At 36.6% G+C, this 27311-nt stretch overlaps 1 protein-coding gene across 1 annotated transcript in view; it reads left to right on the top strand.

The window, feature by feature from the left end:
* Positions 1–7908: 7908 nt before the first annotated feature.
* Positions 7909–27311, top strand: part of CSNK1G3 (casein kinase 1 gamma 3) — a 41383-nt gene continuing 21980 nt past the window's right edge. Inside the window, exons 1-4 of the mRNA XM_054397621.1 lie at positions 7909–8218; positions 11941–11981; positions 16109–16178; positions 26327–26475. Of these exons, the coding sequence (XP_054253596.1) occupies positions 8044–8218; positions 11941–11981; positions 16109–16178; positions 26327–26475 (435 nt within the window). The 5' untranslated portion in view covers positions 7909–8043. The remainder of the gene's footprint in view (positions 8219–11940; positions 11982–16108; positions 16179–26326; positions 26476–27311) is intronic.

Here is a 27311-nt window from a genome sequence, read left to right as displayed (position 1 = left end):
CTAAAAATATTAAAAAAAACCCTAGGCTGCATTAGACTTGCAGAAGTTAGACTTCGATTTCTGTATTTATCAAGTGGACTACATTGCTGTGAACAAAACGAGTTAATTATTTAGATGACATCATCTAAGAAATGTGAAGTGATACAGTAATGGAACAATTTCTATACAGGTTATTGATAGCTGGAGAGAGAAATATTGAGGAGAAATTTGTTTGGAAGGGTCTTTTGCTTTTCAAAGCTCATGTAATGAGTATGTACCTTCTGTGAAAATTCCACATGCAAGCTATTTAAGCACTCATGTTTTGTGTCTAGTTTTGACAGATGCTAATGATTTATTTTTTTTCTCCTGATGTCTACAAAGTGATGAAATAAGTCAAAGATTGGTTACATTTGAGTTATACAATGAACCTTTTAACACCTGTTTTTTATTTTAGAGTTTGTATATGAAAAATTTCCTTTTCAGGCTCAAATCAGTGTTCAAAGCATAATATCAATATTACAGGCATTTATTTGTACACAGAATATATAGACAAATATAAATTGTTGGAATAGCAGCTCTACTTTTTTTAGGTCACAGGAAGATCATGTGAAGTTGTTGTGGTCGAGGGGGAATTATTATCTGTTTACCCTCAGCAATAATAAACGATATGGCAAATGGGTATTAACAAAAATATTAGTAACCTTTTATTAATATGAAATATGCCAAAACTCGTTAAATAGGATCATTGTACAGTTGGAATATATATTTACAATGGGAATAGGCAGTCTTAGGGCAAAATACAAACTACTCCATGGAAATTCGGAGGCAACAACTTGGAAAGAGAAAGTCCCTGAGAGCAGACGGCACTCAATTACAGCGGGGGGAGGCTTGGTAAGAACCTTTATACCCAAAGGACAGTGAATTAATTACTCACAGCTGGTTTTACCCACATGGGGGATGCTGCTGCTGCTGTGTTAGAGTTTACCACACGGTCCCAGGCTGATCTGGCTTCAGCGGATGGTGGGCAGTTAATGACACTCTTCATGACGGGCACTTGCTTGGTTTCTGGGTAAACTGAGGCACAGCACGATTCTGGTAGCAAGGGGAAGCAGGCTCGGTGGATCCGGCTTTCTCCGGCTTGTGGCTTCTTTGGCTTGCTGTGTGTGGCTTATGGCTGTATCCCAGGCTCTGGATCAGATACTTGAGGCAGGGCAAGGCAACTCAAGACAGCTTCTGCAGGACAGGTCCAAGTAGGCTTGAAGCAAGGCTTAAAGCAAGGTAAGGGTCACTTGTTTATATACATCTTGCCAGAGATTGATTGGTCCAATGGGGCACTGAAGCTAACCTGTTGCTGCCCAATGGAAAGCATTCTGCCAGGCTATAAAAGGCAGAAGCAAGGACTTTGTATCTGGGGGAAGCAGTGGTTAGCTTATGTGCTCTCACTCAGGTAAACATCTTGTTTACCAGACAGGGAGGAGTCCTGTCCCCTTTGTTCTTTTTCTCACGTTGTCCTGTTTTGCTGCAGGAAGGAGGAGAGAGAAAAGCACCTTGTCTAGACATCTCAAAGCCCATCTGGGCTTGCACTTGGCTATGTCATAGCCCTACCGTGACAGAAGTTTTGAATTCCTCTCTTTGGACTAAAGTACTTTCTGATTAAAAAGTGGATTTAATTTTCATTTTATGTAAGTATTGAATCTTACTAAGTAATGTATAAACTTAGAGGTTAGAAAATTCCATCCTGAACTTTCAAGGACTCTTCAATTGTGAACCTTTTTGCTGGGAAAATGAAATTGCACAGATGTCCTCTGTTGCATGAAGACATATTTAAAAATGAATTAAAATGATGCGTGTTAGAGCTAGGCCAGGAAGAAGAGCTTAATCTTTTAGTGAAGCGTGCTATAATACCAGAAAGAGTTGATCAGATATTAGAATTGTGTATTGATGAGCTCACAATGAAGCTCTCACTCTGAGCTTGATTTCAGGTTTGTAGTATGAATTGCTTTTTTTTTCTAGTTAAAAAATTCTAAAAGTTTTGCTAAATAGAATTACATATTACTCTCTGGTCCAAATGTGTTTTTAACATTCAAATGTATATTAGAAATTGAATATGACTGTTCTGTCTGAAGTAAGAGCTACTTAATGGGTGAATTATTCCATAAAAATTGTGTTCTGTTAGAGCAAAGCTCTCAAATCTGTAGTAGAGGCACTAGAAACTTTCTCTGGACTCCTTTAGAAGGTGTGAGAAGAAGCTTTGTCGCTAGATTAATTAGTGCTGAAACCCATAATACCTTTGAAGTAGAGGTACATTAACAAAGAAGCTTGACAGATAAGGAAAACTGAAAATGTATGAAAATGGTAGGGTAGGAGCCTTGTGCTTAAACCTGCGATCTGTCTTACTATCTTTTTATTTTGTGGAATCTTTTATTTTCCTCCCTAGCTCTTGTGCTGTTGCATTCTTTTTTCTACAACTAGATAAAAGTGGTAGTATACTAATACTAGCAGTGATATAGGATGTTGTAAATAAAGAAAAGGTGTATGATACCTAGGGGAGCAGTTACAGTTTCTTGTTTCATATAACTTTGTCACTTCCATTAGCAGGTTTAATGTTCTCTTAATAGGTTTATTTAAGAGTAAATCTGGAACATAAAAGAAGTAGCCAGTAAGTTTTTGTTTTAAAGGTGATTTGCACATTTGAATGTGAACATTGTTGTGACCTACACCTTGAAATATGTAAACTTGCATGAAATTGCAGTAGTACTCTGCTGCAGGTGCAGCCATTTGAGATGCTTAAGTACAAGTTTTTTTGCTTTTGCTCTGCCTTATATAGGGTCCTAGGAGGTTATTATTATGTATGTGGTATATAGTCTTTGGTAGTGTTAACTGGAACACTTTCAGCTGAAATTGAGCGATGTTTTGATATATATCTTTGTAAGATGGTGTTGTCTGAAGTGTTTTCTAATTGTCACTTCTCCCTGTGTGCCAATCCTTGTATTAGAATTTGAATTTCAGTAGCCTGCGTATTCTGGCAATAATTTGACTTTGATCAAGTAAAGCAGACTTTGAATGTGATGTTTCTAGCTAAGTGTGGCTGTGCAAGAAATTAGATATACTTGTTTTATAATAAAACTCAGAAGTAATTTAAAATTGCCAGCCTAACTGGGGCTTTTAGATTTTGTTGGTAGGTATGAAAGAAATTGTGCTTGAGAGTGTGTGTGATATTTGGTAATGGTGCAACAAAAAGAACTGGTAGATGTTTCCTGGGCACTTGAAAAAGGAGAACTTTAACATGAATATGATTAGAAGATTTGACCAATTTTTTGTGGTCTTCTGTAATTATCCTTTCTTTTCCTTATAGCTGGTGTTACAGTCCTCTCTTGGTTCTTGAATACTGTATCAAGAAGGAAAAGATTAAGAGGATTTAAAGGAAAATTTCTTCAGTGTAGGTTTAGGTAAAGATTGTTTTGCTTCACAGATATTTTGTAGCAGCATATGCTTACTTAATTTATAATGTGTTCTTTTGGGTGATGTTTGAACTTGGAACAATATCAGCAAAGCTGTTAAGTATACTCTCTATACAATAGAACAGAAGACAGAATAGAGCCTGAATTCACTGAATATTCTGTTAGTGTTTTTCTTCAATGCCTATAAACAGTTTTCTTTAATTTGTTCAGAGAACATAATATATCCATTAGAAGGAAAATGCAACAAACAAAACCCAAACAAACCAAAAAATCCTGAAAATTTTCCTTGCTGAATTCATTTGGAAGTGAGATCTTTGCTTAATTTTATTTTCTACATATCTAGTTCTGTATGTATTCTTAAGGAGTTTTCAGTGTTCTGAGTTCTTCAGTGCTATACAACTGCCCAACATGAATTTAAATAAAAATAGTTTGAGTGTAATGGTGAGTTGAGGTATCATTTTTGTTTATGTAACTTGTGTAGTTCCATTAAAACTCCAGCGACTTATTCTTTGTGTAGAATTTTATGCAGCAGAGGGAGTGCAAACCAAACATTTCAAACACTTTGAATTTTCTGAGTTGGAATCTCCTTGTCTATTAAGTAAGCAAGCTTTGTGTGCAAATCATCAATGATTGTGTCCTGGAGAACATATAGAGTAAAAATACCCTTTCAGGGGAATAAATTGCTCATCAGACCTGTTCAAATATGGCAAAATTGCTCAGCTAACCTTTAGAATGATCTCTTTAGTCCTTGTTTTGGATTCGTTGAAGAATCCATGTATTGTTATGCAGAAAGAACGTGCACTGAAGTTTGGAAATGACAATGCCTGGAGGTGAATTACAACATATTCATTTCGTGGAGCAGAGACTAGTCGTAATGCTAAGTTTATGTTTATTTGCTTAATTTGACTGTATGTTCCGTGTTTTAAGTTTTATGTTGACACAGATCAGTAGCCCAGCTGTCTTTTGCAGTCAGTTCTAAAACTGAGCCTGAGATTCCTTTTACTTTTCTGCAGGTATTAGGTGTATGACTACTGTCAGTCAATTGAAACTATTATCTAGCTATTGCCTTCACAATTCTTGCTTGCCTTCATCACACCTGTTCTTGAACTGGTATTCACTCTGCAATGCTTGAAAATGTCTATTAAATTTTTCTGTTAAGTTATACCAAATACATAAAGCCTCTATTAGCTAGTATTAATTTTGCATCTCAGTTATTCTGCTTCATTAAAGGTCTTCTGTCTCACCTTTTACCTTCATCTGTATGGATTGTAGGTTTAATTTCAACTTATGATGTGATTACTTTTACTGCTGTTTAATACCATTTTCACCTTTTTTCATAGCTTCCTCTTTATACTTCCAACATAAATAGTCATTTCAGTGCCATGACATTGCTTTGTTAACTTGGCTTTGGTGGTGTGTTTGCCATTGTACTGATACTTAATCACGCTTTTAATAAGTATGCTTATTTAAATATTCTCCAATGTCTGGCTGAAGCTTATGGGTTAAGTGTGCTCATTTATGTAGACAGATATGAAAAATGAAAAAGAGGATAGGAAACTGTGAAATAAGGATGGCACATTTTCCAGACAGATTGCATGTGAGGAGAATAGCCTATATAACTAGCACATAACAAGAAAAGTTTATGCAAATAATTTAGAATGCTCACACTGTATGTGTTATTTTTTGCCATCAGATGATTCGCACTGTTGAATGGTGCCTGACTTCTGAGCCCTACAAATTCTAAGCCACTGAAAGAAATATTCTGTATCATTTAAGGAAAATCAATGCAATTCCTAGAACTTGTAATTATTAGCATTCTGTATCAGAACTTTTTGCATGCCCAAGTAATTGCAAATACTTGTATTTGTCTTAGCCTTTCAGTGTTTCCCTCTAGAATGTGAGCATCATTGTGAAGGAAAGATACTGCCTTCAGAGTTTTACTGTGTCATAGGTAGGTGCATATAAATAAACAAATTAATTAATGTCTTCTGTATTTCTAAGATAAATACATCCTAAAATGTTGTACAGGAGCTTCAACATGAAGAAAGTCTAAGTGCTCTCCCTATTTCAAATTAGCTGCAGATTAGGAAATAGAGTCTACCTTCTGACATGTAGTGTATGGAAAATATATGAGGTTTCTGATCTTTGTTTGTCAGGAATCTGATAAAAGGTGCTAATTTCAGTTTACATTAAAAACCCTGATTGTAACTGGAATATCTGTTGGTTCAACAGCAGAAGAGGGAAGGGCACAAGTTACCATTTAATTCATAGACTGATAGAATGGTTTGGGTTGGAAGGGACCTTGTTTCCATCCCCCATACCATAGACAGGGACACCTTGCGCTAAACCAGATTGCTCAAGGCCTCATCCAACCTGGCCTTGAACACCTTGAGAGAGGGGGCCATCTACAATCTCTCTGGGCAACCTGTTCCAGTGTATCACCACCCTCAGTGTAAATTTCTTTCTAATACCTAGTCTAAATCTGCCTTCCTCAAGCTTCAGTCTGTTCATTCTTGTCCTGTCACTACAAGCCTATGATCAGAAGCCCATGTGAAAAAGTCCCTTTCTGTTTTTCATGTAGGCACATTTCAGGTACTGGAAGGCTGCTATAAGATCTCCCCGGAGTCGTCTTTTCTCTAGGCTGAACTGCCCCAGCTCTTGCAGCTTGTCCCCATAGGGAAGGTGCTCCATCCCTCTGATCAGCTTTGGAAACTGACATTGATGTAGTTAATTGTGTATTTGGTTTCACACATGTTGGCCTTAAATTTCAGTAAAACACTCAAACCATTATGTAAAACATTATGATTTTTTTTTTTAGGAAGGAATTCAGTTACCAGTTTATTTACTATTTACTCCAAAGTACTTTATTGGATTTTATTGGATTTTTTTCCATCTCTGTGATTTGCTTTCAAAATGGTAATACTGTGTGCAAAATGAATCCACCTGATAAATTCTGAAACTTAAACTCATCTTTATCCCTTCAATCCATGGTAGCTTAGCTCTTCTGTTAGTGCATTCTCAGGCTTTAAAATTACATCTGGCAAACAGCTTGTTGGTCTGTGTGCAGACACAGTTTCAGAAGTAGTGGTTTCTTAAACAGAAAAGTCTGTGGTCAGCTATTCTTCTGGAAGCACTTGCTGCTTTGAAAAAGAATTCACTCACTATAATCTTCAATTTCACAAATTTACTTTTGTAAATGCACTGGGTGTCTGTGCTCAGGTGCTGGCAGGGGGCCTGCAGGGGTCTCTGTGAGGAGAAGGCAGGGCTGTGCTGTGGTAGACATGCTGCAGGGCATGGCTGAGCCTGGCATAGTGGTGCCTGTGGGAGAGTATATTTAAGAAAAAGTAAAAAAAGCCACATGGTAGCTGAGAGAAACATCCTTGCAGTCACAAAGGTCAGTGAAGGGGGGAAAGAAGTGCTCCAGGAACAGGAGCAGAGGTTCCCCTGCAGCCTGTGAAGACCATGGTGATGCAGATTGTTCTCCTGCAGCTCATGGAGGCAGCAGGAGCAGATACACACACCGCAGCCCATGAAGGACCCCCCTCCCGCTGCAGCATATGGAAAACACAGCCCATGGAGGGCCTGCATCAGGGTAGGCTTAGGTCAGGACCCATGAAGAGATGGAGGAGCTCACACTGGGGCAGTTTTTCTGGCATGACTTGGGAACCTGTGGAGGACACTTCCTGGAGCAGTTCTTGAAGAACTACTGCTGTTGGAATGAACTCCGTGCTGGAGCAGAGTAACAGCCTGAGGAGGAAGTGTCAGAAAGGAGCTGTTGTGGACTGGCCAAAGCTGCCCCTATTCCCTGCCCCCTGTGCTACTTGGGAGAGGGCAGGAGGTGAAGGAATGGGAAGTTAAGGAGTGAAGTTGTGCTTGGGAAGAAGGGGGTGTGGGGGAAAAGTGTCTTTAGCTTTCTGTTTCTTGCAATTTTACTCCACAATCTTGCCCAAGTCAAAGCTTTTTTACCTGTGACCATCATTGGTGAGTGATTTTTCCTGTCTTGATCTTGACACATCAGCTTTTTCATTTCGCTTTCTTTCCTTTGTCCTTTTGGGGAGGAGGAATGTGCAAGTGTCTGGGTGAGCACCTTGCAAATGATTTAAAAAAGGAAAAGGGGCAAAAAAGATTTCTTGTAAATTAGCTCAGTTTTAAAAGATATCTGTTGCTTGAAGCCTTGGCATTTTTTTAATTTTTGTTTTTAGCTCACTTTAGGCACACCAGTCTCTCTTGCCATTAGGTGTTAGAATCAGATGCTTGAAGCTTACAGTAATGCTTTTCACAGAACATCTGTGAAGCTGGTTGAAGTGAAAGGTAATTTTGTACAAGAATCCTACTATACTGAATAACTTCAGTTTCTTTACAGAATTCCTGGAAATACTGCTGAATATTGCTGGTGGTGGGCATTCTGGATATCTGTTTCTGCTACAGATGCTACCAAGGCTTTGTGAATGGAATGAACATGCTGCAATTGCCTGCTTACTGACAGTAACTAGCTGGATACTTCACTGGTGATTTTTTCCATTCTCACTCTGTCCAGCTGACATTTGTTTACACTGATTTTTAAAAAGAGGAAGAAAACTAAGTGAAGTATTGTAAACCTGACATGGAAAATAAAAAGAAATACAAGGACAAGCCAGATGAAAGAATAACGCAGCCTCGTGGGAGGTCACGCCATAATCCACGTGGAGCTGGTTCAAGTTCTGGAGTGTTAATGGTTGGCCCTAACTTCCAAGTTGGCAAAAAAATCGGATGTGGTAATTTTGGAGAACTACGGTTAGGTAAGATCCATGTTTCTTTATTCCAGTTTACATTATCAAAGGCTATTGTATGCATTCCAGGCATAAAAATATCTGTGGATACACCATACAGCTCTTCAAACTGCTTTCAGGCTTCAGATAATTTAAATTTGCCTTGCACATCTTTTTGTGGCTTGGCCCTGGCCAGTGCAAGCTGTATCACATGTTAAGAATCTCTGTAGCAGGAGGCTTTCTGGGACTGAAAATGTTTCAGGACTCTATGCCGTTCAGTTATTTGTCTTCCCAGATGCTGAAATGACTTCATTGTTGTTGTGTTTTGTTACCTTTTCATAGCTTTCCGAACCAGTTTATTCAGATGTATTTGTAGCTAAGTATACGTGAAATGCATTGCCCTTCTGTAGGTCCACCTTATAGACTGTGGTCTTAAGAGTTCTTGTAGTAAGTGTAGTGGGGACTACTATGTTTTGAAGAGCAGCAAGCTTTTAGATTCCTTTGTTTCCTTTCCATCAGCAGCAATGTAGTGAGGCTAAACAGTGAACTGCTATTAGACAAGGGCAGTCGGAATCCATCTGTAGAGAGAATCTGGGAGATGGGTAATTCAGTCACTTAGTTCCCTGCTGAACAGATGGATGAAAGTCAAATGGTGAAGAAAGGAATGATTGAGAAGAATGTGTAGAATTTTGAAGAATTTGGGCAGTAAAGCTGGAAATATTACCATTTATTAAAATAGGCATTAAATGATGGGGGTGTGTTTTTGGAATAACATAAATTTAGTTTTGGGGACTTAAATTTACATGATGACAGTATGATTAGCCAGGGTTTTCAAGATTTGAGAATTATGCATGTGTTAACAAATGTGATTTGTCACTTCATGGCAAGAATTTATTCTGGTATTTGTTGAAGTCTTGAGGTTGTGCACTGCTTCAAGGTTGAAAGACAGATGGGTTCAAAAGGGTGTTTGAGGCTAGGGTAGGCTGTGATTGACTGCACCCTCAAACTGGCAGATGACACCAAGCTGGATGGGAGTGTTGATCTGCTTGAGGGTAGGAAAAATTTATAAAGGGACCTGTACAAGCTGGATTGATAGGCTGAGGCCAATTGTATGAAATTCAAGCAGGCCAAGTGCCAGGTGTGCTGTGGGGGCTTTACATCTAGTCTGAGCTAGAATATAAACAAACTTAACATATTAACACTGTAGAGGGCTGAAAGAATATATTGCTGGAGCTCTGACTGAGGATACTGTATTCAACAGTCTTAATAAGATGTACTCTTGTTATTCCTGTTAATTATTAAACAAGATTGATATATTTTGACCTTTGCAGTTTTATGTGTGCCTCTGCAGTTCAGGAGTCAAGCTGAAAGTCTGCCTTCATTTTATCCTAAACTTACCTAAACTGTCTCTGAATGATAGTTATTTTAAACCTCCCATGACCTAAATGCTGCATTTACTACTGCAGGCCACTGTGAAGTAATGAATTTACATTTTTTTTCTGTTTGTTATCTTGGTATGTTGACAATTCAAGTTTCTCTCCTTCAGATCAGTATAAGATTAACTTATTTGCTTGCAGCAAATGCAGAGTGAAATCTTCTATTTTATTTAAAAAAGAATATTAAAATAGTTAAGACTTAAGTGTTATAGTACTTAAACTGGACAAACAAGTAAAAAGTAGGAGGAAGGTAGTGTAGTGCACTGTCCTGCAACAGCCACTCCAGGACAAGTGCAGGCTTTCTCTTCTTAACTTCTGCATTTTTGCCTATTTAGAAGATATTTCAAATCCTTATTTCTTGTTATTTGTGGGATAAGATGATTTAAATTATTGAAAATAGGAATTTAGTTTGGTATTGCAAATTCTGATCTAAATTGGTTATTTATGCATTTATATTAGTACAGTAGCAAATAACTTAAAATCTGGCATCCTTTCATGAAGCACTTTATTTGTTTTATATATTTCTGCAAACTGGAATGTGTTTTGAACATGTGTCTTATTATCAGATCTTAAAGTTTTAAAGGAGGAATAAAGCTGCTGCTTAAGAGCAGTGAAGTTGTGCTTCAGGAGATAAAATTTCAGTTACGAATCAGTAGCCATTGCAGTTCTTCCACCTGAGAAGAAAGGAACGGCCAAACTTTTGTAGTGTCTTGTGGCTCAAATGGTAAATTGGCTGTGTAGCAAGTGAGTGACTTGCTGACTTGCAAAGGACTAAATTGCTTTTAATATTAATCTGTTAAGACTAAGGGTTTTCTGAGTTACAGTGGAGGTAAACTTGAGGGTCAGCAAAAGAAGCGTGTTCATGCTGCATCTAATGCATTACACAATGCCTGCTCTGTATTTATGTCAACAGTGGTGTCAAATCTGCTGTCTTCCGTATTTTTAAGACAATTGTCCTGAATCATCTCATGAGAAGTTATAATGTCCTTTCTGATGTTTCTTCAGAATAAGCTTATCTTTACTGCCTTTGGTTACTGAAAATCAAGTCATGTAAACGTGACTGAATTTGTTAGCTACTCCAATAATGGATTTATATATCTAATATAATGAATGACCAGAGTCTCTGCCAGAGATTCTTTTAATATAATCTAGATTGTTAGTGGCATGAAAAGGTGTAGAAGCAACTTGAAACAAAGAATGTTTTTTGTTAAAAATGTAATCCAAATGATCTTAAGAAGAAATAACTTGAGCATGTCTGGATTTCTGCTCTAGTCCCTAGAAAAGTCTTGGAATTAACCATTCTTTTGGTGCATTTCAGGCATGCTGCCCATACAGATTCTGTTTATTATCATGCAGCCTTTAGTAACTTTTTACAAAGTTGATTCCTCAACAGATACACCGTTGTAATAACTCTGCCCCCTCCCATCTTTACGAGAGTACACTATTTTTAAAAATCAGAATTAGAGCTGACATTATAGTCTCTGAATGTAACTGTCTTTGCAGGTAACCTTTTCACTTTGGTCCATGACTTTTCCCTGTTTTTCTTTAACAAAAAAAGAAATAAACATGCGAAATTCAGTCCTGAATACAGAGGGAAAAATAGGTTTGTCATTAATACACAATAATCTCATTTGTAGACTCTAGATGAATGAAAACTGTTGGCAATAACCACTTCTTTCCCTTTATCTGCTATTTTTTCACTTTTACACCTATGAATCTTGTTTAATGTTTTAGTGATTCCATGCAGTTTGAAGTAATGCATGTGGAAACATGCTTATCCAGTTACAACATCACTTCTAAAGAAGCAGATGCATTTTTGTAAATGGTGTAAACGTTTAAATCGGTAATATTGTTGCCATGTATGTCTTACACAACACCTACCTTTAAGCTTGGTAAGTTACAGAATAGAGGAAAAAGGGGCCTCGTTAAATCTAACTTCAGTGCCTGATTTTCCAAAATCGTATGACAATGTAAAAATAAATTTTAAATAATTTTATATAATAAATGTGGAAATGTAGAATATCACATCCGACTTATTTTAGTTTACCAATTTTCAAGCTTTTCTAATACATAACAATTATACAAACTTGGTGAAACAGCCGAAACTCTCAGTGAAACTTCCAGTACTTAACACTATTCAAGAACAGAGATTTTTAGAGTATACTATAAGCCTAATAAAGCCACTTTTCTCTACCAGAACACCTATCACCTTAGATAAAAAAATATTTCAAAGACTTTCTTGAGATTTAAATGGCATTTTACTGGAACACAAAAGCCAATGTCTCACATTCTTTTTTTTTTTTTCTTTTTTTCAAGGAAAACATTTGCACACAAATGAGTATGTGGCAATTAAACTGGTAAGTTGGGTTTTTTTGTCTTTTTTTTAAGGATTTGGAATAAAAAAATCAGAATTTTCCTTTCATATATGTAATAGCTTGATTTCCTTAATTGAAATCTGTAATATTGTATGTTTTCAGATGAAAGCAGTGAGTGATAGATGTAATTATGTACTCTGGCTATATTGAATAAAACCAGTGTTAATTGTTGTCACTGTTTGAAAGGCTAAATCTGTTGGTAAAGTTGATGGTGATTGACTGCTGCCTCAAGTCTTCTTAGTAGATTAATTTTCTGTGCAGCAAATGCTGGAACAACAAATTTAATGGGCATCTGACATCAGGTGACTATGGAGAAGCTCCAGAAATTTTGCAGACTGTCTGTATTTAAACACATATATTCTTACAACAAACTGGGTTTTGACCATTGTAATGTAATCATTGGTATTTTGATACATGTTTTATTTGCAATGTAAATGTGTGGGTATTTTATTCCTATGTCATTGTTCTGATTTTTAATCAGAACCACTCAGTTTACTTAACTTTTGTTTCTGGATACTTTTAACCTCTTGGTAAATGGTTGTGTTCATAACCAGAGTATTTCAAGATTAAATTCTCTTTACTTTTTGGCATTGAAATTATTTTAGGATTTCAATTAATTTCTTGTTGCTGCAGTAGGTTGGAATGTTTTTCATAGTGTGCTATAGTGATTACTGGTTGCATAAAGTGAAAGTTAAACTATAGAAACAGAAGTACATGGCTGTAGATGAGGAATCTAAAAAGCATTATAAGTGTATATAATAAACTTCTGAAAAATACTTATGTCACTGTCCTTGCTTAGAAAAATACATACTTCAGAAGCTGTTACAGATTTAAAAACATCCATGTTGTGGTTTGAAGAGCAACACTGAATGAAATTTTGAAGGTTATCATATGTGTTCTATACAAGGTTTACATTCATTTTCTTTTAAAATATCTTGAACTTACTCTGTATGTTTAAAACTTGAAAAAAGTCTGAAAATTCCTGAAGTTAATGACTGCTTACTTTAAAGCCCTTTCAGAAATAGTTTGCAAGATAGTGGTTATTGTTTTTTAAAGCACTAATTGATGATACAGAGCAAAGTAACTTTTACATCTGATCAGTGGGGTGTGATAAAACTGTTTTTATTATACATGTAATTATTAATAAACTCAGATATTATTTCAACCTGTTTAAATTTCCAAAGATACTGTTCAGTGGCAGCTTTTACTGTAGTTTTTTCTGAATTACTCAATCTTAGCGGTGTTCATTTACAGTTGTGCAAAAAGCTTGAAGTGTCATTATCAAATAAGTTACTTAGAAGTTACTGAAGAACCAGTGTAGTAAAGTATGTAATTTATTACCAGTGCTTAAAGAACTCTGAATATGTAGTGTTCTTCTTGCATTGTTCTCTTACAGTAGTGGTATGAAAAGGCATGCAGTAACAGATGGAAGGAATCACTTTAAATCGACACTGGTACTTGAGTCATCGTTGTAAGGCAAAATACATTTGCTAGGTAGAACTAGTGGGTTCTTTTAATATGATCCTCTTTTTGTATCTTTTAGCTTGTTAAAATTTGTTTTGAAATCGGAAAAGATTTCGGTCTGTTAAAAAAAGCTGGCATCAAATTGAAGGATTTAGTTTGGCCTTTTCTGTTGTTATTTGTATTGTACACAGTGCCAGGACTTTAACAGTTAGGTAGGTTGCAATTACTCATGGTATGCCATCTTTTTCCTTTTAAAGCTTTTCTTTCTAGTGCTTATGCTTTTATGCTTTGCATGCAGTCATTAGGCCTGTGCTCAGTCTTTATTGTAAATGAAGCGCTGATAATTTCCTCTAGTCTTTGCACCTGTTGTACTTCAAAGTTTAGCCTTCCTGAATGGGATTACTTGAATTGTGTGCTGATTTGAGCAGTTATGCTTGGCAGGTATAGTTGTGGTAATCTCTCCTGCAATATCCTGAAGTCTCTTTTGCATTCCATTATTGATGTACTGTTTTCTTTAGCAGCAAGAGATCTCCTTTGCCAGATGTTCTGTGTATAAATGATAACTGAGTACTGTAATGGAGGATAATGAGGATTGTGTGTGTCTCTGTCTTGAGCATGGGTTATAATGTCTACACTTACACAGCAGATTGCAGAAGTGCTTCTGATGTTAGAAGTAAATGGGTTTTATAGCTACTGTTTTGACCTAAACTTTTCTTTGTGTTGAATTTATTTCCCTCTTGGAAAAAATTATACAAGTATATTCCTCTTTATAATGCTTATGGCAACCTCAGGACTTACTTATGTAAGGAAATAGTTGAAACAATTTTCCTGTGTTAGGCCTTAAGGTCATAGAATGCATTTTAATCTATGTGGTTTATATGTAAATGATATTTGTTTTGCTAAAGCAGCTATGCTTATAGGATTTTACTCTTAATCTGGCTTTTTTTTCATTATGGACTGTTCTGGCTGGTCAGATAGTTGAGGTTAGAATGAACTCTTCTAAGGAGTGAGACTCATAAGAATTGAGATTTATGAGTTTTGCACTGCCCAGTGATATATGCATGTTTCTGCAGATCTATTAATATGCAAATTGGTATCTTCAGATCAGGTAGTTCTTCAGGAATAATCATTTAGAATACATGAACTGTACCTTTTCTGCTCACTTCTTCATTTAACGTTAGATGTGCTACTTATTGCATGACCATATACTTTACTTAAAACTCCTGTTCTCTATTCAGATATTCCCTCTCCTCTTCTTCCCTTTGATACTCATCTTCCCGTTCCCTTTGACAAACCTTCTCCACTGCCCAAAGTTATCTCCTTCTCAGGGTGCTTAACGACTCACCAGATACCAACAAAGGAATTTCTGCTTGAGCTGCTTCAGGAAATAAGTCCATTTTGCTTTCTCTCCTTATATTACAGATAGCAAGTCACTGTTGCTTTTAATCTCTAATTCATTGATTCATGAATCATTCAACTGTTAAGATTTTAATCCTTCAAATTTTAAGTGGGATGTGTGGAAAAAGGATTGTTGTTGGTTCCAAGGCTGGAATATTTTTTTCCTTCTTTTTCTGGTTTTAAATAATTATTGTGGTCTAGAACAATGCCATTTAAGAACCTCTGTAGAAAGTTGTATAGTAAAGTGCAACTCTGAACAGACTGATCTTTTCCTATAGTGAATGCTTTACCTTGCAAAAGAATCTTTTCCTGAAAATAGTTTCATTTGTTATTGCTTAAGGAAATAGGAGTTCTCACTGGATTGATAAACCTGTGAGAAGTAGGTAGTAGCTGGAAGTTTATATTGTGCTTTTGGTTAACATTAGAGTTCTTGAAAATTTCTAACATTATTGTTAAACTAAGCTGTTTACTCAGAGCCCTTTAGATTACGTTTATCATAATTTCTCTTGATTTATCACTATCTATCTCTCTTTCCTCATTTATTGATAGTTTACTGCATATTGCCAAGTGGGATGTATAGCAACAAAACACATTTTATGTGAGGAGGTTATTGTGCTTGCCCTTTCGCAGTATTCATTGGACAAAACATTTTATTTCCTTTGTATGTTTGGAGTTACTGAACAGTCAGTAACGTGTAAGCCTCCTTGCAAAAATAAGGTGGTTCCAGAATACTGACAATGAATAAATGGACTGTAAATACATATCAACACTTCCCCTCCCCCCTTGCTTTAGGAAGCAAAATTATTTGTTTCTGTAAGACAGGGTTTAACTTGAGTCTTTGGCTGGTGTTGTGAAGTAGATTTGTTTGACTGAGAACATCTTTTCAGTCTATTTAGCTGTGTATCAATGATATCTTTTGAGAGCTGCAAGATGCATCATCCATATCCTCTGGTGATACAGGCATATTTTTCAGCTATTCTGTTGTCGGTCTGTGATTGGTTTTTCATACTGAATCTGTTCTGTGGAGCAGTACAAGATGTAAATGTTCTGATGTACTCTAGTCTCACTTGACTGAGATTTAGGTTTCTTAGTCCCTTAATTACCAGTCATTTTGGAAGAAACATTCCAACTTTCCATGTGGCTTGGAAACAGCTGGCTTAGTGTGACCAGGTAGTGGGTTAGTGTATTAGTTCATAGGTTTTGGCAGTGAGGCTTTGTTTTAAATGTTGTTTTTGTTTTTAAATCAGGAGCCAATGAGGTCGAGAGTATCACAGCTACATTTGGAATACAGATTCTACAAGCAGCTGGGATCTGGAGGTAAAACACAGTGTGATACATTTTACTGTGATATAATCCAGGATCATTTTTTTCACAGAATTTTTCTGGTTTAGGGGTATAAATCTATTTAATAAACTATCTCCAGTTAATTAAAGCAGGAAAAAGCCCAATGAGTCAGTGGAGTAATGTATAAATTTTTCTAGCGTGGCAAGACTTTTGTTTCACTCTTTGAAATGTCTGTTAAATCCTAAGACAAATCCTGATGTCTCTAAAGTCACAGAATTTGTTCATATGGATATACCTTCAACTAAACAATCTTAGACTATTCCCAATACGTTGTCTTTGAATACTGTGAGTGACCAGACAGCTGACTTACTAGTTACATTTTTATTTAAAATTGCTATGTTGTTTCAATAGCTTCAGTATCAGTTCTACTTTATTTCCATTCATATATCATTTCTTACCAGTTTTAAGCCTATAGTTTAAATGCAGTTTAAGGTTTGAATGTCTCATTTGATTCACCTTTGTGGTCATACACCCAGAACTGCTCTTATTATGGTCTCCTCACTGATCCATTTATCACTTTTTGCTTTTATAGGTGAGCAGTACCTAAAATTTCTTACTGCTTTTTTGTGCCTTTCACCGAACTCTATATGGTCAGTAATATGTGAGGATTCTTAAACTAGGAAGTGGAGTACAAATCTTACCTAAATTGGTTCTTCCCGAGGAAGAAATCTTAGATATTCTGCTTGAAAATGTTCCTTTAATTCCCAGACTAATTTTTCAAGGTTCTTGCAGTTAGTTGCGTTTTCTGTTTTTAACTAATACAGAAATTTATTTTATAAAATGAAGTAATAATTCTTTTCTACATGCACACTTTTTTTCTATCAAAGGCAGCATGGATTTCATAATGGTGATTTTAAAGTTGTTCTTCATCTACAATGGAATGCTATTCAAGCTGAAAAGTCATCTCTTGACAGTCATGGAATGCAAAATGAACATGCCCCTACCACTTCCGTTTTGTTGACTTTCATGTGTGTTATAATGAACTTCAATACTTCTAAAATACTGTGTCCCTCAAAAATTCAGGACATGTATTCTTTGTACAGACTGGATACTCTTTCTCTGTTTAGGTAGCTTTCAAGGTTTTGTGCTCTTCTTTAAGGACTGTCTCTAGGGAAACGTAACACTATAGAACAAATGCTCTGCAAACAGGAATCTTTGGAGATGGCTCTTAGCAAGGTACAACATTGTCTATTCCTGTTTCTTAGATGCAGAGTTAATTTTTTTGTAGGTAGTTGTAAATAGTCAACCTATGCTAGAGCAGCACTGTGAAATAGCTCATAAGTGGAAATCAGAGGTCTGAATTGCTTAACTAGTGAGACAAAACAACCCACAAGTTAGGGACAGTACCCAGCTGTGTGAAACCCAGCTATCTAAAATTGACATGGAGCTGTTTAGTGGAGGTAGGGGAATATTTCTTGTGAAAAACATCTTTGCAAATGTAATCTTTTTTGCCTTTTTGTTTACTGAATAAGATTGCAGAACAGCATTTAATGTAAGAATGTAGGCAAGTCAAAGTCTGCTTTACTTGGGATATCCATTGTCTTTAACCCTATTTGTTGGTTGTACCAGTGTTATGAGTTTTACTAAGGTATTGTAAGAGAATGATGCATTCAGGAGGATGGAAAGTTTTGGGATGAAAACTGAGAGATAAAGCAGATGAGTTACTAGCTGCCTTCAGTATTTATGAAGAACCTATTACAGAATCACAGAATGATAGGGGTTGGAAGGTCCCTCAGAAGATCTAGTCCAGTTCCCCTGCCAGTGAAGGAATGCATCCAGGCAGGTTTTGAATATCTCCAGAGAGGGAAACTCCACAATGCCCCTGGGCAGCCTGTTTCAGTGTATCCTGTGACCCTCAAAGTGAAGAAATTTTTCCTCATGTTTACATGGAACTTCCTATGCCTCAGCTTCCACCCATTGCCCCTTGTCCTGTCATTGGGCATCACTGAGCAGAGTCTGGCTCCATCCTCTTGGCACTCACCCTTTACATGTTTATAAACATTAATGAGGTCACCTCTTAGTCTCCAGGTAACAAGATAGCAGCCACTGGCTGAGCTGCTGTGTGTTTGAGAATTTCCGTAGTCATTAATGAAAACTGGAAATAGGATCACAGGATGTTAGGGGTTGGAAGGGACCTCTGGAGATACTCAAGTTCAACCCCCCTGCCAGAGCAGGACCATGTAATCTAGCATAGGTTGCACAGGAATGCATCCAGATGGGTCTTGAAAGTCTCCAGAGACGGAGACTCCACAATCTCTCTGGGAAAGCCTGTTCCAGTGCTATCTGATTCTTAGTGTAAAGTTCTTCCTCATGTTGTGGTGGAACTTCCTGTACTGTAGTTATCCATTGCCCCTTGTCCTATCATGGGGCACAAGTGAGAAGAGGCTGTCCCTTCTTGATACACAACCCTCATTTTTATATACATTTATTAGATCCCCTCTCAGTCTTTTCCTCTCCAGACTGAAAAAACCCAGGTCTCTCAGCCTTTGTTCATAAGGCATGTGCTCCAGTCCCTTAATTGTTCTTGTAGCGAGGGATCAAGCAGATCCCTGTCCCTCTTGAATTGGAGAGCCCAAAACTGGATACAATATTCCAGGTGCGGCCTTACTAGGGCAGAGTAGAGGGGAAGGAGAAGCTCTCTTTATCTGCTGGACACACTCCTCTTAATGGACCCCAGGATCCCATTGATCTTCTTGGCTACAAGGGCACATTGCTATTTCATGGATGACTTGTCCACTAGGACTCCCAGTTCCTTCTCGATGGGGCTGCTCTCTAGCAGATCACCTCCTAATTTGTACTGGTGCAGTTTATCATTCTTTCCCAGGTGCAAGACTCTGCACTTATCCTTGTTGAACCTTATTAGGTTCCTCTCTGCCCAGCTCTCCAGTCTGTGCAAGTCTCGCTGGATGGCCACACAGCCTTCAGGCATATCAGCCAAGCCTCCCAGTTTGGTGTCATCAGCAAACTTGCTGAGCAGATACTCTGTCCCCTCATCAATGTCATTGATTATGTCGAACAGGACTGGACCCAGCACTGGTCCCTGGGCCACTCCAATAGTCACAGCTCTCCGGGAGGACTTGACACCATTGACCACCACTCTTTGCATTTTATTGTGTAACCAGTTCCTAATCCATCTCACTGTTTTTTCTTCTATCCCCCATTTCCTGAGCTTACTCACAAGAATGTTATGGGAGACAGTGTCAAAAGCCTTACTATGGTCAAGGTAGACTACATCCACTGTTCTCCCTGCATCTACCCATTTGGTTATGACATCATGGAAGGCTATCAGATTAGTCAAGCAAGATTTCCCCTTGGTAAATCCATGCTGACTACTCCTGATAACCTTCTCTTCAAAGTGCCTAGAGGTGCCCTCCAGAAGGAGCCACTCCATCATTTTTCCAGGGATGGAGGTGAAGCTCACTGGTCTGTAGATTCTTCAAACCTCTTTCTTGCCCTTTTTGAGGACTGGAGTGACATTGGCTTTCCTCCAGTCCTCAGGCATCTCCTGTTTGCCACAATTTTGCAAAAATGGAGAGTGGTAGAGCAACAACATCAGCCAGCTCTCTCAACGCTCTTGGGTGCATCTCATCAGGGCCCATGGAGTTGTGAATATTCAATTCATATAACTGACCCCTAACCCAGTCTTCATTGACTAGTGGAGAGCCTTCTCTCCCCCCGGCTTTCTCTCTTTCATCTGGGGTCCAGATGTTCACAGGGGCTGGTATTTAGCAACTCTGCCTTCTCTGCATCCTCAGGTATCAGGGCTGCCTCCTTGTTCATCTCAGTGGGCCCACACTTTCCCTATTCCTCCTTTTCCTACTGATATGTTTGAAGAAGCCCTTCTTGTTCTCTTTTACTTCCTTTGCCAGTTTTAGTTCCAAGAGGGCTTTGGCCTTTCTTTTGCCTTCCTGCATGCCCTGACAACTTCTCTATAGTTCTCCCAAGTGACAAGTCCCTTGTTCCATGAACTGTAAATTTCTTTCTTCCCTGAGATTTCCTTCAGAAGCTCCTTGCTCCTGCATGCAGATCTCCTAGTATGTCTACCCAATTTTTTTTTTACTGAAGGGAATGCATCTATCTTGGGCTTGGGGTAAGTTGCACTTAAAATGTATGAAATTAATAGAAAAGTTTGCACTTAAATTATTTTTATATTACTATTTTACACTATCAGTCTTTCTCAAACTAAGAAGATAAGCTGTAGATGTAGAACTGATTTGGGGTGGGGGAAAATTGATAAATACTGGCTCAATTTGAGTATTTATCAAGAGAGCTGAATTTTTTTGAAGTTGGATTTTAGTTTTTAATTTAAAATCCTTACTGGTGAAAAGCTTTAAAAATTGTTTAGTTCTTTGACAGTTAAGTACTGGGTGGTTCAGTTTCCTTTTGCAACGAGGAGTCTGCATATTAGTGTGAAGAGAGTGAAAAGTATTTAATGCTAACTGATTTTTTTTTCTAATACCTCTTAATAAATCTGTGGGTCGTTAATCATGCTGTCTGGGAGTCTTTATAAGTCAGTGTGGATTGTTTTTGTACTTTTCCATCTGACAAGTTGAACAAAAGAATGGCAGGCGTCTCCTGCTCCTTAACCTGCTTTAGTGGAGCTTGTGCCTGCAGTGCTGCAGTTCTTCTAAGTACTTGTCTGTATCAACAAGGGACACCCATTGATAGACTTTTGTTTTTCACTTGATAATTTTTGAAGGAGACAAAGATCTGATCAGCTGTGGAATACCTTGATTCTGAAACTGCTCTATTACTGTTTCAGAGATGTCTATTTTGGTTTGGGCAGAGGAAAGTTAGTTTGAAATACTCTGAATTTCTGATGTTTTAATTTTATTTTTTTTTTGGTGGCAGACTGCCTTAGGGCTTGAGATTAAACACTACTACCGATTTAGTGTTGACTGGTAGATGTTGCTGTTTATAGTTTTTTCCCTTGTTTTCTGTCTTGAAAGGGTGTTTGGGCTGAAGGCCAAGGATAAAGTTCAGTACTTCAGTGTTCAGTGCTTTTTCCTGTAGGCAAACAGAAATATTTATCATAATGAATGTGTTACTTCATCTAACTTCAGTTCAGACCAGCTTGAATGTGTATATGAGATTTGAATGTTCAATTAACACCTTTTTTATTTTTATGTTTTAAACTACAACTCTATTCAGGATGTAGCATGAGCTTCAGACAAAGGGAGGCTACCTTTTGTATTTAAGATAGTGATGAGTGATATTTTTCTGTCACCTTTCACTGTGAATCACTAAAATTCTGGATTTTATATGGGGGGAAGACAATGGGATTTCAGGTTGTTATTGAGATCACCTCTAGTTCATCCCTGTGGCTATATCTATCTTGTTTGCAGGTTAGCCTGTAAAAGAAAATGCAGCACAGCATGGCTTTGTCACAGTATGCCAGCATCTGTGCTATGCTATAACTCTTCCCAAGACAAAATTATCTTATACTCTCTTACTCTCTCAATTGGTATATTTTAATTGTTTCTGTATTGTATTCTGTACCGTATCATGAAGTAGTATATCAATAGTGTTAGAAGTAAATTAATAATATAAAACAAACCAATATGAAGTAACTTATCCCATTCTGTGTTTCTCAAAACATTTTGAGATTAGTATCCTGAATTTGCTGTTGTTTATAGGATCAAAATTATGGAATTTACCAGGGTTTTGATTTTTTTCAAGAGTATTCTGTGATACATGTGCAAACATATTAATTGATTTACCTTAAAACAGTAATAATTTACTGGAGCTTCAGATTTTAGAATAGAATTTGATTTCTAAAACAAGTGCATTTTTAACAGTCAGTAACAATAAAATTTGAAGATAAAGTGCCTAGCTGTTAACTACAGAGCTGCCAAGTAGTTCAGAGGAGTCCTTACATGCATAAGTAATGTTTTATGAGTTCTTACGTCTGTCAGAGTTGTCTAATTTCACAACCTGTCCATATATCTTGCTAACAGTCATTGAGTATAAATGTGCAAAACGAATTGTTTTAGTAACTTCACAGGAATGTTGCTTTGAGCTATACTCCTGGGGTAGGGATAGGTAGGTGAAAATCTGAAATTTGCTCTTAATCTGAAAGCTGTTTTTTTTTTTTTTTTTTTTTTTTTTGGTGGTGCTGTCCTACTTTAGTTTTTTCTGCTTTGGTGCTGTTATGTAGCAGAATAAACAATAAGCAATTAGTTGATGTGTTTTTTAATCTATTAAATAATAAAAATATAGGGCATAGAAAAGAATGCTATAATGTTACAAACACTTAAGATGAATCAAACAATTTCTTGACCAGAGATGTCTGTTTGTATGCACTGTTTATGTACTGGTGATTGCTATGGTTTTGCTGTGTGTTGCTTGGGGGAAAAGCTGACTCAGTTTTGGGTTCTATTGCTGCTGATATACTTCATCACGAAGGTTTTGCTGCTCAGTTATTTATGTGAATATGCTAATATTTATGTTTAAATGAATGATATTTGCAATATATTTAAGTATAGTCCAACAAAAACTATTAAGGAATATTGCTGGGACATTTTCTTGGTTTATGACAGCCCTTTCTAGCATTTGGCTGAATGAACTATTCAGAATTAAATCAGTTTATTTTTAAAGTAATTTTTTTCCTCTGCAATAAGTGCAAGTAGTTCTATTCAGTGACCCATTACTTGGTACTAAGAAACTGGGAATAAGAAAAATATTTGTTTTCCTTTTGCAGTCTCTGTATATAAAGCAAAGTACAAGTCTGTGTGTATGCAGTGTATAGAGTTAAAGGGAAAAAACTTACCAATTGGATAGTATGTGCCCCTTATTTGATTTTTTGATGATATTTTGATAATATTTTTGATTCCCGTATTTTGAGGATGCACAATTTTTAGCACAGCATGATAATTACGCAGAATACTTAATGCAGTTTTCTGCAAGGTGGTAGTCCTTCTCTGGTTAGCTTTTCAAGAAGTTATTATTGAAAATAAGATCAAACAAGGTATAGAAGTCTCAGCTGCTGTTATATACTTGTGTTAGCATTAGTAGTATTATCTTTACTCTGTGTTTTCTTTTTAGGAATATTTTATGCTACTTGTGCCCTTTGTGAGGAGTAGTTCAGCGAAAACTAGACAATATAATCTGTAAATATGCTAAGCAGTGCACACGCAATGATTTTTTTTTTCTTTTCAAAAGCCTTGGTTGTTTGGTTGGTTGGTGTTTTTTTATGGGGGCTTACACTCCTGTACATCTTTTTCAGAACCGCATTTACTGCTGCAGATAGATCCACATTTCCATGTGTAATTCCATAATACTATGAAGTAGAGGCGAGACAGGAAACCTTAAATTCTAACGATATCCCGTTATGTGTACAAATATATTTTCTGATCCATTACCTGATGATTGTGGGTGATTTTGTTACTTTTACTGTGGTCTGAGGTGCTGTGCAAAGTGTTATGTGCTCTTTCATTAGTAGCAATAAGCTACTCTTCTGAAATGGTTGTGATTATACATGTGAATAAGTGTATTAGTGTAGATACATCTAGTGTAGTGTAATCATACATAAATGGGAGCTTTAGTTTTCAGAAAATTGAACAGCTAAGGTATTCAATTGATCTCTTAAACTTTTTAGGCATTATGTTTTTGTCTTTGTTACTTGTAGGGAAAGATTAACGAAAATGCTACACTCATTTTTTCTTTTTTGATAAAATTGTGAGTTGGAGTTTTTTGCCCAAAGCTGTAGTGGACACAATTAAACATTGGTGCTCTGAGTGCAAATGTATGTAAGGTATGAAAAACTTGAGACTTAATGTCCCTTAAACAACGCCCAGATTTACAGATGTCTTCTTTTTCGTATTTGTATTTGATCTATGGAGGAGGAAGGCAAAATCCAGTATTTCATTAGAGTATTCTGAAAATAGATCTTGTAGTTCTCTATAGTACAGTATTATAATAAAAGACACCATAGAAGAAGCTTACATGAAAGGAGAAGTACATTTTTGGATAATTGGTTATTTAGAGAAAGTGAGATGCATGTTAAAGAATAGCAACAAAAAACTTCGTGGTAGTTAGCTTCCTTAATGAAAGTTACTGTGCTGCAGACATTTACGGCCTTCATATCACCAGCTGTCTGAGGAAACTTGTACTGCAAATACATGTTCTTGTTAGGGTTTCTGGGATACTGCCATAGAAAACTTAACAAAAATCAAATGTTCAACACAATGGTACAGTCTTTGTATTTAAAGTTTTTATGAACAGTGAATTACGTATTCCTCAGGTGTTTCGTTTCAGAGAATATGACTTTTTTTAAACTTAGATTATTAGACTGACAGGTCACATTTTAGACTCTATGCAAGATTTGAAAAGAAATTCAGCTTTAATATTAAATTTGCCTTTTGTCCTTTTAGATGTATTTTATACCTGTTCACAAAATGTTTTAAGACATTTTGTGAACATACAGTGAGATATTTTTGTTCCCATATGTCTCTTGGAAATCATATCTGCATTGTTCTGAGCTTCAATTTAATTTTAATAATTGTATAAGTAAAACAAAGTACAGGAGTAAAACATGAAAATTTGTTAGCAAAATTTTAAATATGAAATTGTGTTTTATTAAAAGATGTTTCTTTGAGATTTTAATGATTTAACAGCAAGAATAGAATCTAATGGATGGTTTCTGGTCATCAGTTTTTGAAAGACCTATTAAGAAATGTGAGTAGTATCTAGTGTGACACTTCAGAAATAGAATCACAGTGATTAGAATAGAATCAAGAATCAAGAAGGGTGGAAGAGACCTCAAGGATCATCGAGTCCAACCTGTCACGCTACACCTCATGACTATCTAAACCATGGCACCAAGTGCCACGCCCAATCCCCTCTTGAACACCTCCAGGGATGGTGACTCCACCACCTCCCTGGGCAGCACATTCCAATGGCCAACCACTCTCTCTGTGAAGAACTTTCTCCTCACCTCCAGCCTAAACCTCCCCTGGCGCAGCTTGAGACTGTGTCCTCTTGTTCTGGTGCTGGTTGCCTGGGAGAAGAGACCAAACCCCTCCTGGCTACAACCTCCCTTCAGGTAGTTGTAGACAGCAATGAGGTCACCCCTGAGCCTCCTCTTCTCCAGGCTAAACAGTCCCAGCTCCCTCAGCCTCTCCTCATAGGGCTTGTGCTCAAGGCCTCTCACCAGCCTCGTTGTCCTTCTCTGGACATGCTCCAGCAATTCAACATCTTTCCTAAACTGAGGGGCCCAGAACTGGACACAGTACTCAAGGTGTGGCCTAACCAGTGCCGTGTACAGGGGTACAATGACCTCCCTGCTCCTGCTGGCCAAACTATGCCTGATGCCTGATTGATTCTATCAAAGACTCCATTTGAGACACCTGCATTATATTAAATAAAAAATTCCTCTCCTTCGTGCAGTTGGAATTATTAAATCTATCTACTATACATTTAACCAAAAATCTAGATTGAAAAAATCCCAACATTTGAACTTCCAGTCTTTGGTGTTAAAATTTTTAATGGATATACTCACACTGAACAAAAATGTTTGTGTACTACCTCAACACAAGCCAGAAATAATGGAGGAAAAGAAAACATGAGATGTTTTTGAGCACAACCTTAAGTAGAAAATGTTTGTATTTAGAAAAAATGTTAATAACTGATGGCTATTACAATTTCTTGTTTTTATTTGGATGCATCTAAAAACTTGACTTAATGTCTCATTAAACTCGAGTATTATTCATTAATTTATTTTGGATTCTTAAACTTTTTCTATTGATAATAAGGTGGGTTTATTCCTGAATGTAGGTTTGTCTTAGCCTTAATATGTAGTTATTTGAAAAGGAGCTTATTTAAGCCTCTCTTCATACCATTTTAAAATCCTGTTCCAATTTGCTGTTACAAAACATGACATATTTTTGTCTGACTTTTTTTTTCCATAAAAAGCTTTAAATCTTTCACAAGTCAAACATGTAATAGTTAAAATACTTAATGGAACCGGTTGTCCTGTTGCATCTTTTAGGAGGTTTTAATTGTTGCTTTTTTATGAAAAATGTATTTTTGACTGCAGATCAACTTGAAATTGGGTAAAAATGATATTGCTATGTTCATTAATCTTTAACCCATTATAATTACTTTGTACCTTCATTTTACAGATGGAATACCTCAGGTTTACTATTTTGGCCCATGTGGCAAGTATAATGCTATGGTGCTAGAACTACTTGGACCTAGTTTGGAAAATTTATTTGACTTGTGTGGTAGGACGTTTTCTCTTAAAACGGTTCTTATGATAGCCATACAGTTGGTAAGTAGATAAGATGTTCATCTGAGTATTCATTAGAATAACTAAGTCAGTCTTCAATAGATTAAATGTTTATTTCACTTACACAATTTGTAATTCCTGTGTTTTAAATTGATATTGGTTGCTTCTAAGGAGTCTGGGATACTGTTTTAGAAGGAAGACTGTTTTAGGTCACTTTCATTTACTTTGTTCTGGTTTTGCAAGAATTATTGCATGAGTGTGGTTTCATTATTCCTTCCTTGTAATTATAGCTCGAAATAGTTAATTTTAGTTTGACATACTCTGTCATGAAATAAAACCAATCATAGTCCAAAGTAACAAAAATACATTTTCTGGGAATTGTCAGAGAAAGAACAAACTAAATCCTCCAAACCTCTGCAGAAATACTAAAATAGCACAAAATTATTCAATGAGGGTATTTTTTTGCCTTGTCCTGATTTGGTTCCCACCTGAGAGTGGGTTGAAGTAGAAAGACAAAGAAATGAGGCTTTGCATGTTTAACTTGATACAAAGATTTCTAAATAAGTCATTATAAAATATTAATGATACTGTTTCTCTAATTTCCTAAATAGAGTACCCAAAAAGTGTAAAAATTGCTGTAATTGCATAATAGGCCTGCAACTGTAGACATATTCAGCTTATCTATAGGCAAAACAGCAAAGTTATTTTTTAAATGCTCATCACAAGTCCACAAGGTCATCTTTATGTAATACTTCTTGTTCCTTTTTGAATATACAAATTTTAGTAGAAAACAATTTGTGTAGAATAAAGGTTAATATGCCTTTGATATATAATCAATCTACATGGAACTTTGCTGCTCAGTGTTTGACATAATTCAT

Source organism: Indicator indicator, chromosome Z (genome assembly GCF_027791375.1).
Source record: "Indicator indicator isolate 239-I01 chromosome Z, UM_Iind_1.1, whole genome shotgun sequence".
NCBI classification, from domain to species: domain Eukaryota; kingdom Metazoa; phylum Chordata; class Aves; order Piciformes; family Indicatoridae; genus Indicator; species Indicator indicator.
Note: the sequence above shows the minus strand (reverse complement) of the source record. Positions and strands in the feature narration are given on the sequence as shown.